The sequence below is a fragment of the Vicia villosa genome, unplaced genomic scaffold, assembly GCF_029867415.1.
Source record: "Vicia villosa cultivar HV-30 ecotype Madison, WI unplaced genomic scaffold, Vvil1.0 ctg.000605F_1_1, whole genome shotgun sequence".
In the NCBI taxonomy this organism is placed as follows: domain Eukaryota; kingdom Viridiplantae; phylum Streptophyta; class Magnoliopsida; order Fabales; family Fabaceae; genus Vicia; species Vicia villosa.
This window is the reverse complement of record NW_026705277.1, coordinates 818,858-835,495: the sequence shown is the minus strand read 5'-3', so window position 1 is coordinate 835,495 and position 16,638 is coordinate 818,858. Positions and strand designations below refer to the sequence as shown.

The 16,638-nt window shown below is 34.4% G+C and overlaps 1 protein-coding gene across 2 annotated transcripts; it reads left to right on the top strand.

Annotated features, from left to right (window-relative positions):
- The first annotated feature begins 1,211 nt into the window (after nt 1-1,211).
- LOC131629792 (protein HESO1-like) lies at nt 1,212-16,140 on the top strand. Of its 2 annotated transcripts, XR_009292122.1 has the most exons (11): nt 1,212-1,352; nt 1,533-1,565; nt 2,662-2,850; nt 3,495-3,671; nt 5,075-5,259; nt 5,745-5,840; nt 6,563-6,608; nt 10,640-10,746; nt 12,881-12,973; nt 13,063-14,666; nt 15,651-16,140. XR_009292122.1 is itself a non-coding variant. In XM_058900589.1 (10 exons), the coding sequence occupies exons 2-10, from the start codon at nt 1,547-1,549 to the stop codon at nt 14,206-14,208; spliced, it is 2,058 nt and encodes a 685-aa protein (XP_058756572.1). In that variant the 5' UTR covers nt 1,212-1,352; nt 1,533-1,546; the 3' UTR covers nt 14,209-14,773. The 2 variants fall into 2 exon arrangements, 1 of the variants encoding a protein (XP_058756572.1); XM_058900589.1 differs by lacking the exon at nt 15,651-16,140 and having other exon boundaries at nt 13,063-14,773.
- Nucleotides 16,141-16,638: the final 498 nt, after the last annotated feature.

Sequence of the window (16,638 nt, the reverse complement as noted above, 5' to 3'; positions counted from 1 at the left end):
AAACGGGGAAAATAAAGCTGCCTTGTGGAGTTCCACTAGCAAATCAAATTAGAACATGGATGCGTGGGAGTTGCAGATAAATATTGTGCATATTTTCTGTGAGGCAAATCGGTGTATGGACACGTTATCTAATTTGGAAACCACGCTGGATGTCTCTATTACCTTGTTTGAGGACTGTCCGCTAGAGATCAAAGAGATTTATGATGGAGATATTACGAGGTTTGCTATTCCTAAATTTATTGTAGTGTAATATCTTTTTCTTGGGCTTAAACCCTCTCTATTATCAAATATATATATATATATATATATATATATATATATATATATATATATATATATATATATATATATACATATATATATATATATATATTATCAAATATATATATATATATATATATATATATATATATATATATATATATATATATATATGTATATATATAGACACAATGATAATCTATATTAATATTGTAACTAACAATTTTTTTAAAAAAACATTAAATAAAAAGGACCATCTACAATCTACAATGATAATTCATATTTATATAATAACTATTAAATAAAAAATATTTTAAAATATATATTAAATAAATAGTATAGATTATATTTGAATCCCAAAAAACAATTCACATAATTATATATTACTCTTACTTGTTAATATTTAACCATATTTAATAATTTTAAAAAAATAATGGCAACTGAATAAAAAGTGTTTTATAAATTTTTTTGAAATTTAATAATTAACATACAATCATATTACAAACATTTATGGTTAATATATGATTATATTAATATTTTTCTTTAAATAATTATTTTAATTTCTAATTTTAAAATTGGATATTTATAATTATGTTAGAGACAAATATTTTGAGTTAGTATATACTTATTTTTAACTGTTGGCTTAAACAATAATAGATGTTTATATATTAATTACTAAATAAAAGATGTCATCTATCAAATTAATTTCGATTAATTATTATTATTTTTAAAAGATGTAAAATCAAATATTTTTATTCTTAAAAGATATCGTGAATTAAATTTGAAGAATATAATATAAATTATAAATAAAAAAGATTTTAGAAAGAAAAATCAATCTAATATATTAATTTTATTGCATTCAAATTTGATTCAAATTTAATAGTTATGGTTATTTGTTCTTATTTTTCACTCTAATCAAATATTTTCACTTACTTTGAAATAATAATGAGATGAAAGGAAAATAGTACAGTTTTGCGAAATAAAGCCGAATCGTCAGCGAATCCAATCCAACAGAAAGATAATATTCGTACTTCATCCATTATCTTCCCCAATTATTTCTCCCTCTGCGCGCGCCGCCGCTGCTTCTCTTCGTAAGTACTTCTCTCACAACAGATCCATTCAATCCCAAACCCTAGAAGCTTCTTCCATATCTTCAATTTTCACTCTCACAACATCTCTCTCGCACGTCCTTTCTGCATACTACAATTTTTTGGTTAATTTTCCCTCTTCAAAGCTTAACCAAGTACTGTTACTTTCTCTTACTTGCTCAGGTTTCGAAGCAACGATGGAGTTATCCGAAAGAGGTAAGCAAATTCAATCCATTCCTATAATTTTCTAGGTTCTTAGGTCTTAAGAAGATCGGTAACCATATAGTACTAGTTGTGTCTATAAATTGTTGATGTGTTATATTCGTTCTTGATTTTGCAATATCAGATGCTGCACTCACCTAGATAACTTGAATTTCTAGAAAAAAAAAATACTACAGTTGACTTTAATATCTGCATTGTGAATGAGATTGGAGATGCAGATTTCTTTTGGCTTACATAACAGTGGAACTAAAGTAGTGGTAACCAGAGCAGTCTTTGAGGGTCCCGCACATGACCTAAAATTTGTTAGGGTTAAAATATGGCTAAATAGATCTCATAAAATATTTGTCTTGGTTAAACCCTAATTAAATAGGGCCTCTATTTTCTTTGTCTCGGTTAAACTACGAATAATTTACACGGGGTCTCCCAAAATTTGAGACAGCTTTCGTGGTGGCAATCATACTTACGTTTTAATTAAGTAGTTATGCTTTCAGATACGAGTCGGTGAGGTAGTTACTAGTTTGTGTTTGAGGTCTTATCTTCTTTAAATAAGAAGAGAACTCTGAGTGCCATTTGAACCCAACTCTTTCTTGTAAAATTCCATAAGTTCTCTTAGATAGCTGACAAATTCAGCTTAAATTAGATTGAAGCAATTTTACTTCATTTTATGTTGTTATAGAAGTAGTTTATATGCATAAACTGGTTATCCAAAAAAGGCCGGAGTACCGAAGAAGTTACCTACCTAAGAATGTGTTGAAATTCCCGTCCTCATTGCGGTCTGCCCCTATTCGCCTAAATTGCGACATTTGACTTGACTTCATTGCAACCTTCAACACCTTCATTGTGTTGGGTTTGAAGGGGGTGGATTTAGTCACTCGTTGTTTAAAGATATGTCTTGTGTGGTGTTTATAAAGTTTGGGCAGCCCTCACCCAAGAAGCCGGTTTTGTAGAGATGAGTTAGGCTCAACCCAAATTCTAAGAGAATGTCTCATTCCCCTATCCATTTATTTATTTGTTAAATATTAGTCTTTCAAATATAGGCAAACACTATTAGTTTTGAAGCAGTAAATTACTCATTTATCTTTTATGTCAGACCAACTAAAGGCTGCAGAGAGGCTCGAATCGGAGAAATTAGCCAAGATCAATTTCAACCCTACACGCATCGTTGATTTAGACGCACTTCTTTGTGATACGTACGATAAACAATGTCCAAAGCCAGTTCATTATGACAACAGGAGAGATTTGATTCGCATCTTCAATATGATAGCACAGGAAATATATGGTAATCTTTTAATCCATGTTTCCTAAAAATTTGGCCCGCAAATTTTGCTTTCAAAAGAATAGAAGAAGTTGGTAGTATATTTCCCACTTCATTGCATCTAATTGTACTGATTATTCAATCTTTCTTTATCATTTATATGCACTAATTCATTAATTAATTGTAGAGTTTAATACGAAACTATGTAGTAGTAGTACTTTGGGTAATTTAATGGAGCATGAAATCAATCTGCCAAATGTTTTTGTCTCTTTTTGATTGAATTGGCCTGATTTACTTCATTTATTCTCTCTGATTTCATATTGGAAACTTGTCTTTTTGGTAGAGAAGCAGCTTTTGCATTGGGACTGAACATTTAACAGTGTCAGACTATTGCGAAATTGTTATTTTTTTGCTCATCGATTATTTATTTCACTCACTACCAAAGTACCAGTTATCGATTGAAACATTAAATTTAAGTATATATTTTCATCTTGCAATTCCCCTTGTTCTAAAATAGAAAAACAAAATCACCCTCTTTTAAAATTAAAATGACTTTTTACCTCTCCCTTTTTATCATCTCCTATTCATTTTACACTTATTGGTCCTTTTACTTCAACTTTAGCTCAATTTTTATGCCTTCCTTTGATAATATGCTATATTCCCTTCAGGCAATAGTAAGTCATCTCCCGTTGTGGAAGAATATGGATCATTTGTAATGGACATTTTCAATGAAAAAAGTGATCTTGACTTGTCTATCAATTTCAGTAAAGATTCCATTGAAATTAGTCGGCAGAAGAAGATTGACACCCTTCGGAAGTTCAGCAAGAAACTTCGCTCAATTCAAAGTAAGGTTATCATACTACCAGCTTTTACTGTTGGCTTTTGCCAATGGAAAAGTTCTGCAATAAACATCACTTATTCTTGAATTATTTATCAAATCTCATGTGCTTTAATATGTCTGAGTTAATTGGGTTCATAGGTAATAACATATTTGTTCTATATGTGCATTACATGAAGCATAATTATTCAAGATTCAAGAATATGATCTCAGAGCTTTGTATTATTTGAGTTTGCTGCACAATTGATTTTTATCATGGTTCTTTTATAAATTTTTTAACGTGTCTTTCTAATAATCTTTATCTTAGAATTGTGGATGGACTGTGATACCATATTAAAGTTTGAGCCTCCATATAGATATGACAATAGGCCTATAAAGATTGGAGTAACCTTACGACAAGTTATGACATAACTAATTTGCAAAACATAAAGAGTGGAGAAAATTCGATGAGGAAGTCGGAAGAGACTGGTCCCACTTGTAGCTTCACATTAAGGTGCAGATTGACTTAGTTGTCGGCTATGAAGCATGGACATCTCTAGGATTAGGTGTGTTGCAATGTCCGATACGTGTTAGTGTCCGACACTTGTAAGACACCCGAACGGCACATGTTGGAAAACTTTGAAAAGTGTCCCAAAAAATAGTTTTTTTTCTCTGTTTCGACACTCTTTGAATTAGTGCCCGACACACGTATGTAACTCATACGACACGAGTTGGAATTGACACCTGTATGACACTCATACAACACGGGTTGGACAATTCAGACAAGTGTTTTAATTTATTTATTTTTGCTTCAACACATCTTATACTTATTTTGAACACATCTCAAACACATTTGAAAAGGTTAAAGATGTGTCGAAACAATGATAATCAATGAAGGATTAAATACATTAAATTTGAATAGAATATTTTTAACTCTTTTATTAGTAGATAGATAATTGAAGGTCAAATACCATCATATATGTAGCGGTGTCGGTGTCCTATGTTTTTGACATTATCGGTTTTAGAGTGTCCGGGCCTGTTAATAAACATGGAGCATGTCCCCAGCGACTTCTTCAAAAGATGTTTTTATCTTTTGTTGTCCAAATAATAATCTCACTCTTTTTCAAATCTGCACCATCTGATTTTATGTTTTCTGGATACATAGTTGTCTACAAGTTCTATTTTGCAACACGAGGAATCAAATTATTATTTACAACATGAAACTGAAAGTTGTTGGAATCTCAGCTTTGATAAGTACAAATGATTTTTTAAATTGAAAAATAGATGTTTCTGTTATCTTTGTTATGCTCTCGTTAAAAAGATTCAGACATTGGGTTTGATTCATTTTTATTGTGCAATGTTGGTATGTTATGAATCTACAGCTTTGAAGTTGTTGTAGGAATTATAACATCATTGGCTGTTGTGTTGCAGGAAATGGGCATGTTACTGCTTTAGAAGTTATCCTGTCTGCCAAAGTACCGATTATAAAAGTTACTGATAGTGGAACAGGTATTGAATGTGATTTATCAGTCGGAAATTGGGATGGCATTGCAAAATCCCATATTATCCGTGCAATTTCTGCCATAGATGAAAGGTTTCAAAAGCTATCTTTACTGGTAAATATGATGCCTCTGCTGTTTTGATCCATTTCAATGAAGTTCAGTATCAATATCTTTACTTTGTTTTAAATGTTACAGCAGATAATTCTTTGGTCTTTTTGAGTAAATATTTTATTTATGACCAATTTGAAGTGAGAAAAAGAAACAGATGGAAAATCTGTAGTGATATCGAAACTGTGATAAATAATCAAATTGGTCATGTTTAAACACATGATTTTTGATAGGTTAATGGATTGACAGTGGCAAACCTTGTGACCAGTTTTGTCAGAAAGTTACCATAGAATTGGCATTCAAAAGTTTTTAGTGGATAGCTTTTCAACTTAATCTTATTTATCTCATATCCTTCTTTGCTGGTGGCCTCATTTGTAACATGCTAGATCTACTTTCTCTTAAATGTCAAACCTACTGTTCTGGATACATTTTTTTGTATAACTGACTAATTTTTAGGAGTCATTTTGGTGCATTATGTATGCATATTGTAGATGAAATCATGGGCCAAGGCACATAATATCAACAGTTCCAGAGACGCCACTTTGAATTCTTTGTCGATCATATCATTTGTTGCTTTTCATTTGCAGGTATTGAACATTTTAAATATCTGTTGAAAAACACACGCACCGCACGCACGCAACGCACACGACTTAGGTTTTTTCCCAATACACCCATCACACCAACTACAGTTGGACTTTGCGTGTGGATATAAATGATCGGCAACCTAGATCGATAGACTTTGATGATACCACTTTAGATTTTAATATTGAGCATAACTCATTTTTACAAAACTGATGAGGGATGTCTCTCTTTAGAAACTCTTATCATGCCTTTTAGCTTTTCTGAACTTGGGTTTTTCTCAATAAACACATTATTAGTCCATTAAACAACCATTACTCTTTGTTAAGCATTAAGCGACTTATCGTCAACTGGCACATGTGAGATGATTTGTTGTGTAAAGGACATGTTTTTCAAAGTTCTTTTTCTTGAAAACAAACGGTTGACAAGGTAAAATATCAGGCGGGATATGTATGTAACTGAAAACTGATTGTAAATATCACATTTGTCATGTCATGAACACATCATTTTAGATAAAAATAGTAGTCAGAAAATCTTTGAAAATAACATATTTATTGGTAATTTTAGAAAGCAGCCATACATTTCTAAGAGTGGTGGATGAATCAGCTTAGAAACAAATTAATTTAACATTACTTACATATTTCCTTAATAGTACCTTGTGATGCGTTGTCCATATGTTATTTTCTTTGCCGAGTTCTGATTCTTCATTTTCCATTTATTTCAATTGCAGACTTGCGATCCTCCCATATTACCTCCATTCTCTACTTTACTTAAAGGTAAAAAGTTTCTGCCAGTATTCAAGTTTTTGAATTGAATGTTTAGACAGTTTAGTTGTCCTTGAATTTATATGAACATTCTTTATTATGATTGAAGATGTTGACACAAATAAAATTGTGTTTATCTATTTCCTTACCTGTAAACACCTATGTATGCTAACAATCCAGATCCAACATTCATGTATTACACCTTACAACTAGACAACTATTACAAGTCCACTCTTTCAAAAGTATTACCACTTCAGACTTTTAAAATACTTGGAATCCTGATATTCTTACTCTTTTTGTCTCAAATTTATATGTTCTTAGCTTGTTTGTAGATGAACATACTAGCAGAGTATGTTTAATAAAGTTTGGCTAATGTGGACCACCTTGATAGGTTGTTCATGATGGACTCTCATATCTTTTAGTACACATTCCATATTTCACACTTTTTTATTCATTTCTCCCCCTTCCTTTTTGTCTCTCCCTCCCCATCCACATTGCTGGCCACCAATCTTCACCCCCCTCTACGGTTCCTCCTCGTTCAGAACCACCAGCAGCCGGTAAGGCCCACCTTAACATTACTATCTTCTGCCTGTTATTATCATCAGATTCCTCACCATTGCTCGCAGCTTACACATGTTGTAATCCTCATTTTTGCCTTACTCAAGCACACACCACAACAACTAGCATACCTATTTTGAACACCAATCTCTTATTTAAGAACCTGCGTATAAGAGGACACCATGATGATTGACTTCAAAAACGCCTCTTAGCCTCAAGATCCGCCCTACAAATTGCCCAAAAAACCAACCAAGCCAGATAGAAGAGATGGGGAAAGATGACCCGACATTAAGTCCCACAGTTTCTGGTTTATTGCAAAATCTTAATTCTCTCCTATTATGCTATCAAACAGAATTCCTGAGTGTCCCACATTGGATGATATTGAATTTAAATTAAGATAGGTTAGCAAAGGCTTAGGCAGTGTAATCATGGAAACTGTCAGTTTTGCATAGGCTTTACCTGCTACGGCGGGTCATTATGTTTGATCTATAAAAGACAAACTGTTGAGTTTTAGAGCTAACTTTTCATGTAATGAAAATTCCGTTAGGATGGAAATGGAAAATCTACACATTACTTTCTAATAGATGAATTATGAATTGAAAACGTGTTTATAAGTGGGAGGCATCCCTTATGTTACAAGCCGTTTTTGAGTTTGACTTGTATCAAACCTAAATTTTAAAAGAGTGTCACAGTCTATCCAAGATTCGTTGAACCACCCACTATCGGGCCACTTGGATCACTCTCCAGATGCCTGGTCTTTTTGACATCTTTGATAAGAAGGTGATACAATTGTATGGAATTCCTATATTAGTAGTCAGTAGTAGAAAGTAGAGACCTATTGTTTGTTATGTGTAATCTCTGTTGGGAATTATTGAACTTATAAGGTATGAAGTGGAAAATTAGCACAACAAACCATCAGATAAAAGTGCCAAATTGAGATCTCAAGTGGGTTACTTGAGACTTATCTATGTTAACAAACCATCTAAGGTAAAATTGCCAAATTGAGGTCACAAGTGGGTTACTTGAGACTTATCTATGTTGCTTCTGTGCTGAATAAATTAAGGTTTTGATGTATTACTATACATGTGGCTGGTTGAATACTGTGTATTGTGTAATACTAGTTTCCATTTAGAAGTTAATTGGTTCCTAGATTGCAAGGTAGAGAAAATAGAATTATTTGTCCCTGAGATTTTATTAATGACAAATGAAAGGATACACAAAGGAATCTAATCCCCTCACTCGAGCTCTTTAATTCCTAACTCATAAGGGAAGGAAGGTGAGTGGCCCTTTTTATAACCATAAGAGCAGCATGCAGGTTTCAAGGAGCCTATCTGCTATTTTTAGCAACTGGAACTCCTAGCTAACTATTCCTTACTGTTGCTCCTAACTGACTAATCCCAGTAACTAACTGCAGCTAACTAGGATATTAAATAATTAGCAGCCTTGCTCCTCTTCCTATGATATACTTGAAGGACTTTAGGAGAATTACTATCGGGCCTAATAATAGCATTCACTCCTTGAACCACCTTTTCCTCAAGGTTTAAGTCTGGATATTGTTGTTGAATGGTAGCTTTGTCCTCCTATGTGTTTCTTCAACAGCTTTACATTGCCAATGTATGAGGAGTTAAGAATTGGGGGTACCCTGGTTTTTGTTTGCCTGCTGTCTGGTTGTGAAGTGATTCCATCAGTTTGAAAATCAGGTAGCAGATCTGGAGTGACAGGATTGCTCCCTACGACCTTCAATAGCGAAACATGGAATGGAACACAGGGTGTATGCATGTTGAGGATGTCAGCTGTAACCTAAAAGCCACTGCCCCAATCTATTTGAGGACCAATTTGGGCCAAAGTAACTGGGTGCGAGTTTATAATCAATCCTAGTAGTAGTAGGCATATTGCTTTGCATGTGAGGCCTAATTTTCAAGTAGATCCAAGTACCGTCCATAATAAAAGATTCCCTCCTATGTGAATTAGCATGTGTCATTTGATCACGAGCCCTTTGTAGATAATACTTTAATTGAACTAAGGCTTCGTCTCTGTTTAACAAGTCTTGAGCAACTGATTCACCCAAGTGGGCCCCCCTAGAATAAACCTAGAAATAGAGGGAGGAACCCTTCCATACACCATTTGGAAAGGAGTTTGATGTGTAGCACTCTGAAAACTTGTGATGTACCAATACTCATTCCCAAGAGCGAAATCAGCCTATGTCTTAGGTTTCTTGGAGCAAAATCAACGTAAATATGTTTCTATGGTTCTATTTAGAACTTCAGTTTGACCATCTATTTCAGGGTGATAGGCAGTGCTTTATTTCAATTATGTACCATGTTTAAAGACCTCTGGCCAAAAATGGTTTGGGAAAGTAGGATCCCTATCACCCACATATAAGGTCTCCAATGTTGGATGGATAGAACCAGTGTTGGATATAAGGTCTTGTTTCTTTAATAAGTTAGTCAGAGGTTTAACCATTTTACCATAATTACAAATGAATCTTCTGTAGTATTCAGTGAGGCCTGGAAATTCCCTGACAGCTTTAAGTATTGTGGGAATAGACCACTTGAGAACACAAATTTTTTGAGGGTCGGTGACACACCTTTTGCTGAAATTGAATGGCTCAGATAACAAACAGTTTGTTGACCAAAATCGTGTTTCTTCAAATTTGCCAAAACTGTGTTACCAATTGATAGGTTCCTTGATGGCAAGGTAGAGAGGAAAGGGAGTTATGGGAATAGTCCCTGAGATTTTATTAATGACACAAGAAAAGATACACGGAGGAATCTAACCCCCTCACTAGAGCATTCTAGTGCATACAATCCTATGCAAATGAATTCCTAACTCAAAACGGAGGGGAGTGGCCCAATATAGAACCATAGGACCAACATACATATTTGAATAATCCTAACCGACCATTCATAGTAACTAACTGAGTTCCTAACATACTATCCCTACTAACTAACTAACTAACTGCGGCTAACAGCTACTGATTAATTAGTATTTATTAGCCTTGCTCCTCTTCGTATAATATACTTGAAGGGCTTAGGAGTTATTACTGGATCTAACACACCCTTTTTGAAGTGGTTTATGAAAGGCCCTGTGTGAAGTATTTGTGGAAACAGCCTAAGTGATTTGAATTTTGAAAGTGTCAGAGATGACAATGTTAATATTGATGAGTGGTTACTTGCTAAATGATAATATAATCATTTTGGAATAGAGTTTTTGGATAGAAAGAATTAAGGCAGTTCCCATTGTAGAGAATATGCCAAATCTCTACTTAGGTGGTTTGGACTTTTATTGAGAAGATTTATGGAAGCATCAGTAAGGAGATTAGGCTGATAGAGAATACTCCAATTGTTAGACAAGGGGGGGCACCAGAGTAGTTAATACCACCTAGTAGAAAATAACTTAGTTGTTATTTCTGTTAGTATTATCACTAGTTTCTAGTATTGATTCTACAATTAATTTTGATATTTGTGTATAATTATGTGTTTCAGACGGAGCTGATCTCGAGTCTGTAACGAAGATTGTTAAAACTCATACCAACTATGGGAATAAAAACAAAGAGTCATTGGCCAAGCTTTTCGTTACTCTTTTAGTCAAGGTAATTTGAATGCTTTTCTACCTACTGAGAGTTACATTTTATTATTACATGTTTTATACTATGATAATAATTTTTCTGCATCCAAACTAATGGTACACATTCTGTTTTGCAGTAATGCCTGTAAAGTGTTTTAGACACGCATTCATGATTTTGATCTATGTTTTTGTTTTGTTTTGATAACACATCCTTTTGTGACCCATTATTGATTTGAACAGTAACTTTTTTGTGGTGATTGTTGTTCTGATATTTGAGGAGGGGCTGTTGATTTTCTAGAAGCCCTCATACCCGATCACTATCCTTGTCCTCTGTCTTCAACATTATTGATTCGAACAGTAACTTTTTTTCTGGTGATTGTTGTTCTGATGTTTGGGAAAGGGTTGTGGATGTTTTAGAAGTCCTTACATCCGATCACTAAGTTGTGTTTTGTCTTCAACATCCGTTGCTTTTGTGTCCTCTTTATGGTGAATTTTTTTGGAAAAGGTTTTATTTTGCGGATGCATTATGTTGCTAATGTATATTTAATCACTTGCTTTGTCTTCAACATCCTTTGCTTTTGTTGGATCGCTAATCTTGTGCTCCGTCTTCATCATACTTTATCCCTTACGATTTCTGAGTTATCATATCCATTGTTGAGTATTTTTCTGATTTTGTTTTTCTGTTTGGAAAAAAAACCTGGTGTTGTTGCTAGAGACATCCAATACTCTTTGACCATCCCATTACTCTTCAGTAATGCCAATGTCTCAGTTTATAAGCCTCCTCTTCTCTATTACTGTTTTATTTTTTTTATGTTTCAATGTAAGATGACGAGTGAACGCTAGGTCATTTCTGGCCTTTGAACCAGGATTTTAAAAAACGGTCCGCGTCCGCGACAAAATGGTTTCTGCAAGTGCCGATACCGATACGTTATCACCGTTTTTTATATTAAAGAAAACATTATGATTAGTTCACACCGCCACGACTGCAATCACACATGTACTGACCGAAATCGCAAAAACCTTTACGCGACACGACCGTTACCGTTTTTTAAAACCCTGCCTTGAACTACTTCGTCGATGTGAGTCTGTCGTGGTCTTCGTTCGGGCTTCTCTGTTTTCCGTTTATTACACAATGTTAAACGGTAGGCAGGTTTCTTGTTTTTGTCTAATAAAAAACGATTATTTTCTGTTATTATACTCCATATGTCCCTAATTGTAAGATTTCTTTTCTATATTTGTAGTCCCTTAATATAAGATCCTCTTCAAACTTCAACATGCTTTAATGATTTACTTACCAAAAAACCTCTATTAAATTTACAATTGGAAAACCCAAATTTGTTTTCTCTATCATAATATATCAGTTAATGTAAGTGTAATTATGTAAAACTAATACACATTTTACAATATATCGCTACAACCACTTTCTTAATGTCCGTGAATTTTTTAAGGAGTCTTGTAATAAGGGATAGAGGGAGTACAATTTTTCGAAAATTTGATTATGACGGGCTGACTAGAGAACTACCTATTAGCTGTCTTACTCAAACAATATTTGGATTATATATTGTTGATGTTGTTGATGAAAAATGGGAGTAGGTTTAAGTTCAATCAGATCAATCTAAGTTTGAAAACCATGAGTTTATCGTCCCAACTGTCTCAGCAAAATCAGGTTAATGTGTCTCAGCCTCCTCTTCTATCTATGTTTAATTTTTAGAAGTATAGTTTAATTTGTTCCCATGCTCTTTTAAACTTTTGGCTTTACCAAAGTGTCTTAATACGTTGGTAGGAGTGTTCATGAGTAGGTTGGATTGGTGTCAAACCATATTTGGATTCTTTCCTTTTTTTCACAATCCTTAAAGAGAGGAGAAAGTAATCTATGTAATTAAGAATGGTCCGTTTTGTGTTTAGGATAAACTAAGCTTCTTATAAATCACATATTTAGTTGAGTTGTTTTGGTTTGATTTTTAAAAACTAGAATCAATTCAAACCTAATCAAGCCAAACCAAACTTATGTGTTTAAGTTTGAGCTTGTATTTTTTAATTAAGCGAGATTCGGATATCGTTTAGTTGTGATTAATGATATGATAATCTTCATTGATGATATGTTGTGTATTTCAATTTCTTGGAAACATGTTCATTTGGTAATTTCATTTCTAGTGCAGCTAGCTTCAGTTGAAAATCTTTGGCAGGATGGATTTTGTACGAGTTCCTACAAAGGGTCGTGGGTTTTAAAATCGTGGAGATACTCAATGAGTGTAAGTAAATTCATGTCCACCACCCCTATTTTAATTGGATTAATACCCATGATATTGAGTTTATGTTGATTATATATTTTCTTGAACAGATAGAGGATTTCACAGATCCATCACAAAATGTCGCTAGAGCAGTTAGAGCTGAAGGATTTAAGGCGATCTACAAATGTATCCATAATTCCATCGACTATGTTTCGCGATTTTTAAATGGTGAGATCCAGGGATTTGAATTAATGGACCATTTGTTTGGAAACCCTATGGTTTCATCTCCAGGAGTTGAGGGTACTTCTACCAGCACCATCAATGAAAAAAAGAATACCCCTCCTATTTTGCGAAATCCCCGCCCAACGAAAAAGAAAAAAAGAAGCTTAGCCAAAAACCTGGTTCCAGATTTTCAACGAACTAATCCCCGGGGCACAGATCAGGTGCATGTACTATGTTCTACTCTAGGAGTTCAGGGTACTACTACTACCAACATCAATGGAAATAAGAATAACCCTTCTACTAGCGGCATGAATGAAAATAGGAATACCCCTCCTACTAGCAACATCAATGAGAATAAGAATAACCCTCCTACTAGCAGCATCAATGAAAATAAGAATAACCCTCCTACTAGCAGCATCAATGTAAATAAGAATAACCCTCCTACTAGTATCATTGGAAATAAGAATAAACCTCCTACTTTGCAAAATCCTCGTCCAGCGAAAAAGCAAAAGCAACACTTGGGTAAAAACCAGGTTCGAGATTTTTACCGAACTGAATCTTGGAGCACAGGTCCGGTACATGCACCGCCTAGTATTAATATGCCAAATGGCATTCCTTCTTTTACTCCCCCACTCCCTTACCAGTCTCAATATCAATCACCATTTGCTACTTATAGTTCAAATTTTGAGCATCACAGTTATGTTCCACGGAATGTTCCTCCTCCTCCTCCCTTTAGCTTAAACCCAGCTGTTACCCAATTTTCTTATAATCCTTCTGTACAGTCTCATCATGTTTTGTCACAAACAGATGGGGGTTATGTTCCAACATTTCATCAGAATGCAGTAGCTTCAAATTCCTATCATGGTTCATTCCCCCAGTCCTCACTACAAGGAAGAGACTATGCCTCACTACACAGAAGGGACTATGCCCCACCTCAAAGATGGGACTATGGCTCACCCCAAAGATGGGACTATGCCTACAGAAGGGACTATGGCTCACCCCAAAGATGGGACTATGCCTACAGAAGGGACTAAGCCTCACCACAGAGAAGTGACTATGCCTTATGCCTTATACAATTACAGAAGTGGTTAATTTGATCTTATGGGGGTTGATTTTCATACATACTTTTTTTTTTAAGATTAACAATTGACAAATGACTTACATGTGAACAGCCAATCCCCTTCTATACTCTCAGTGCCTGTGACTGTCTTAAATTAAATCTCCCGGATTTGTATCTAGTGTAGATTGAAAATTGTTCTATAACTGCTATTTCGCTTTTGAAGCCAGAACACGTTCGTCTAAGTCACTCTCTTCTTTATTTGAGAAAGCAGTTCAGTTGATTGTAGATGGCGATGAAACTTTCTTCTAGCTGTCTTTTATGAAGGATGAACCTGTGTTTTATTGGTAGGATTTAAGGACTAGGATATGCAATGAACAGCACAGGAATGGACGGGCAAGTCTGCAAATCATTTTAGTTACAACTTGTGCAACAGTAAGTTATGTTGTGATATTATTCGAAATGCCGAAAAATGTACTAATACTAGTTTATTAGTGTATTCATTTATCATTTTTATTGAAAAATTAGTTTTTTGAATTTAAGTCAACAATGTTGGAGTGTACTCTGTTAGTCTGTTTTCCATCAGTCTCTTGCAAAAGTCATGATTAGAAAGACAAATTATATCCATGATCAATTAAAATAATATAAATAATATTTAATTAATAGTATAGTTACTGTTTTATGGAAGATTCATTTATGGACATCTACAAAATTAAATCTCTTAGGCGCACGCATAAACAAAAGGGTACATCAATTAAATATTTCAATAGTGATAAATTTGATTTTTTTTTCTTCTCTTTTTGACTTTTGCATTTAGGTGTCTTTAATACATAATTAAACGTGTGGTTGTTATTTCATAAACCTTGTTCTCGTTTGTATGATCTTTTGCAATTTAGGGAAATTCTCATTTCATCTTAAGCATTATTTTTTAAAATTTTGTTACCATCTTGTCAGGAAGGATGTTTTCAGAACAATTTTCTGGAGCAATTCAATATTTTCACGACTCAGTCTCTATCTCCCTTATTCTTGGTTTTCTAGTTTCAAAAAATCACAATTTTGCTAAACCTTTAAACTCTTGATTTTATCCAAATAGGGTGTTAAGTAAGACTCTGTGTTGAGTCTCTTTGTTAGAGGTTATATATGTCATCACACATTCGAACATTCGGAAGGTACCTTCTCGAGATTGCGCTTTGTAGGCTTCCTTTAGAACTATGGAAGAAATATTTTACTTCTTGTTTTACGTTTATTTGTGATGCATATTATTAATAAGGCATTTATTCATTTTTACACGTTTCTCATTTTTTATGTTTATATGTGACACTTACTATTGGTTCTTTAGTTTTGAATATGAACGGGTTAATATAGTTTAAAAACAGCTTTTCTAATTCTTAATTAATTTTGCATTATTTTAAATTGCAGATAAATGATGGAAGAGCAAGAACAATTTATGCATTATATACCATTCCAATATACCCTTGCATAGAGAGAAATAACAATCATCGTGGGTTTTAACGTACAAAGTTTGAGGTATTATACATTTGGGGATGGGTTTTTGTTGACAACTCTGTTACTATTGATACCAGTCACTTAACTATTACAAACCAAAACAAGGAATCAGAAGAGGTTACAGCAGCCCAGCCCAACAAGAAAAGGGAATCTAAGAGAATTACTTCAAGACCCAAGCATCTTCAAGACTACACTATCTGACAATTGGAGCAAAGTTGCAAATCTCACAGCATCTAGAAGAAACGCCAGCTCAGCACCAAATCTAGGATTTAGGATTGCAATATTTCCGTTAGGATCTTTGTTAGTGGAACTCATTTCCTGTAATCAAGAAGAACCCTTGGATTAATTATGATATTGTAAGCATACTGCTATATATACACTAGCAGAATGAGTAATGAATCAATTAACTTTTCCCTTAAATTTGTATTACCTGAAGGAGGCCCCTAGTCCTAGAACTCAAGGAATCTTGTCCTTAACAAGTTTGGTGCTTTCATCGATCCTCCCTAACATCCAAACCCATGGCTACCAGACCCACCAACACAGAGAGGCTTGATGATCTCTCTGAGAAAGTGGACCTTATCCTATCCCAACTAGCCACCATCAACCCAACCATACCCCACCACTATCGTCGCCCCTACCCTTCACCCACGACCACACATCAAGCTTGAAGTTCCTCGCTTCAATGGCACTGATGCCATGGGCTGGATCTTCAAGATTAACCAATTCTTCGACTACCACAGAACTCCTGTGGAAGAACGACCCACTTTCGTTTCCTTTTACATGGAAGGTCCAGCGCTTAGCTGGTACCAGTATATGTTCCGCAATAACCTCATCACCACTTGGTTTGAATTGCTACAAGCTCTCGAAACCTTATTCGCCCCCAGCTACTACGACGACCCAA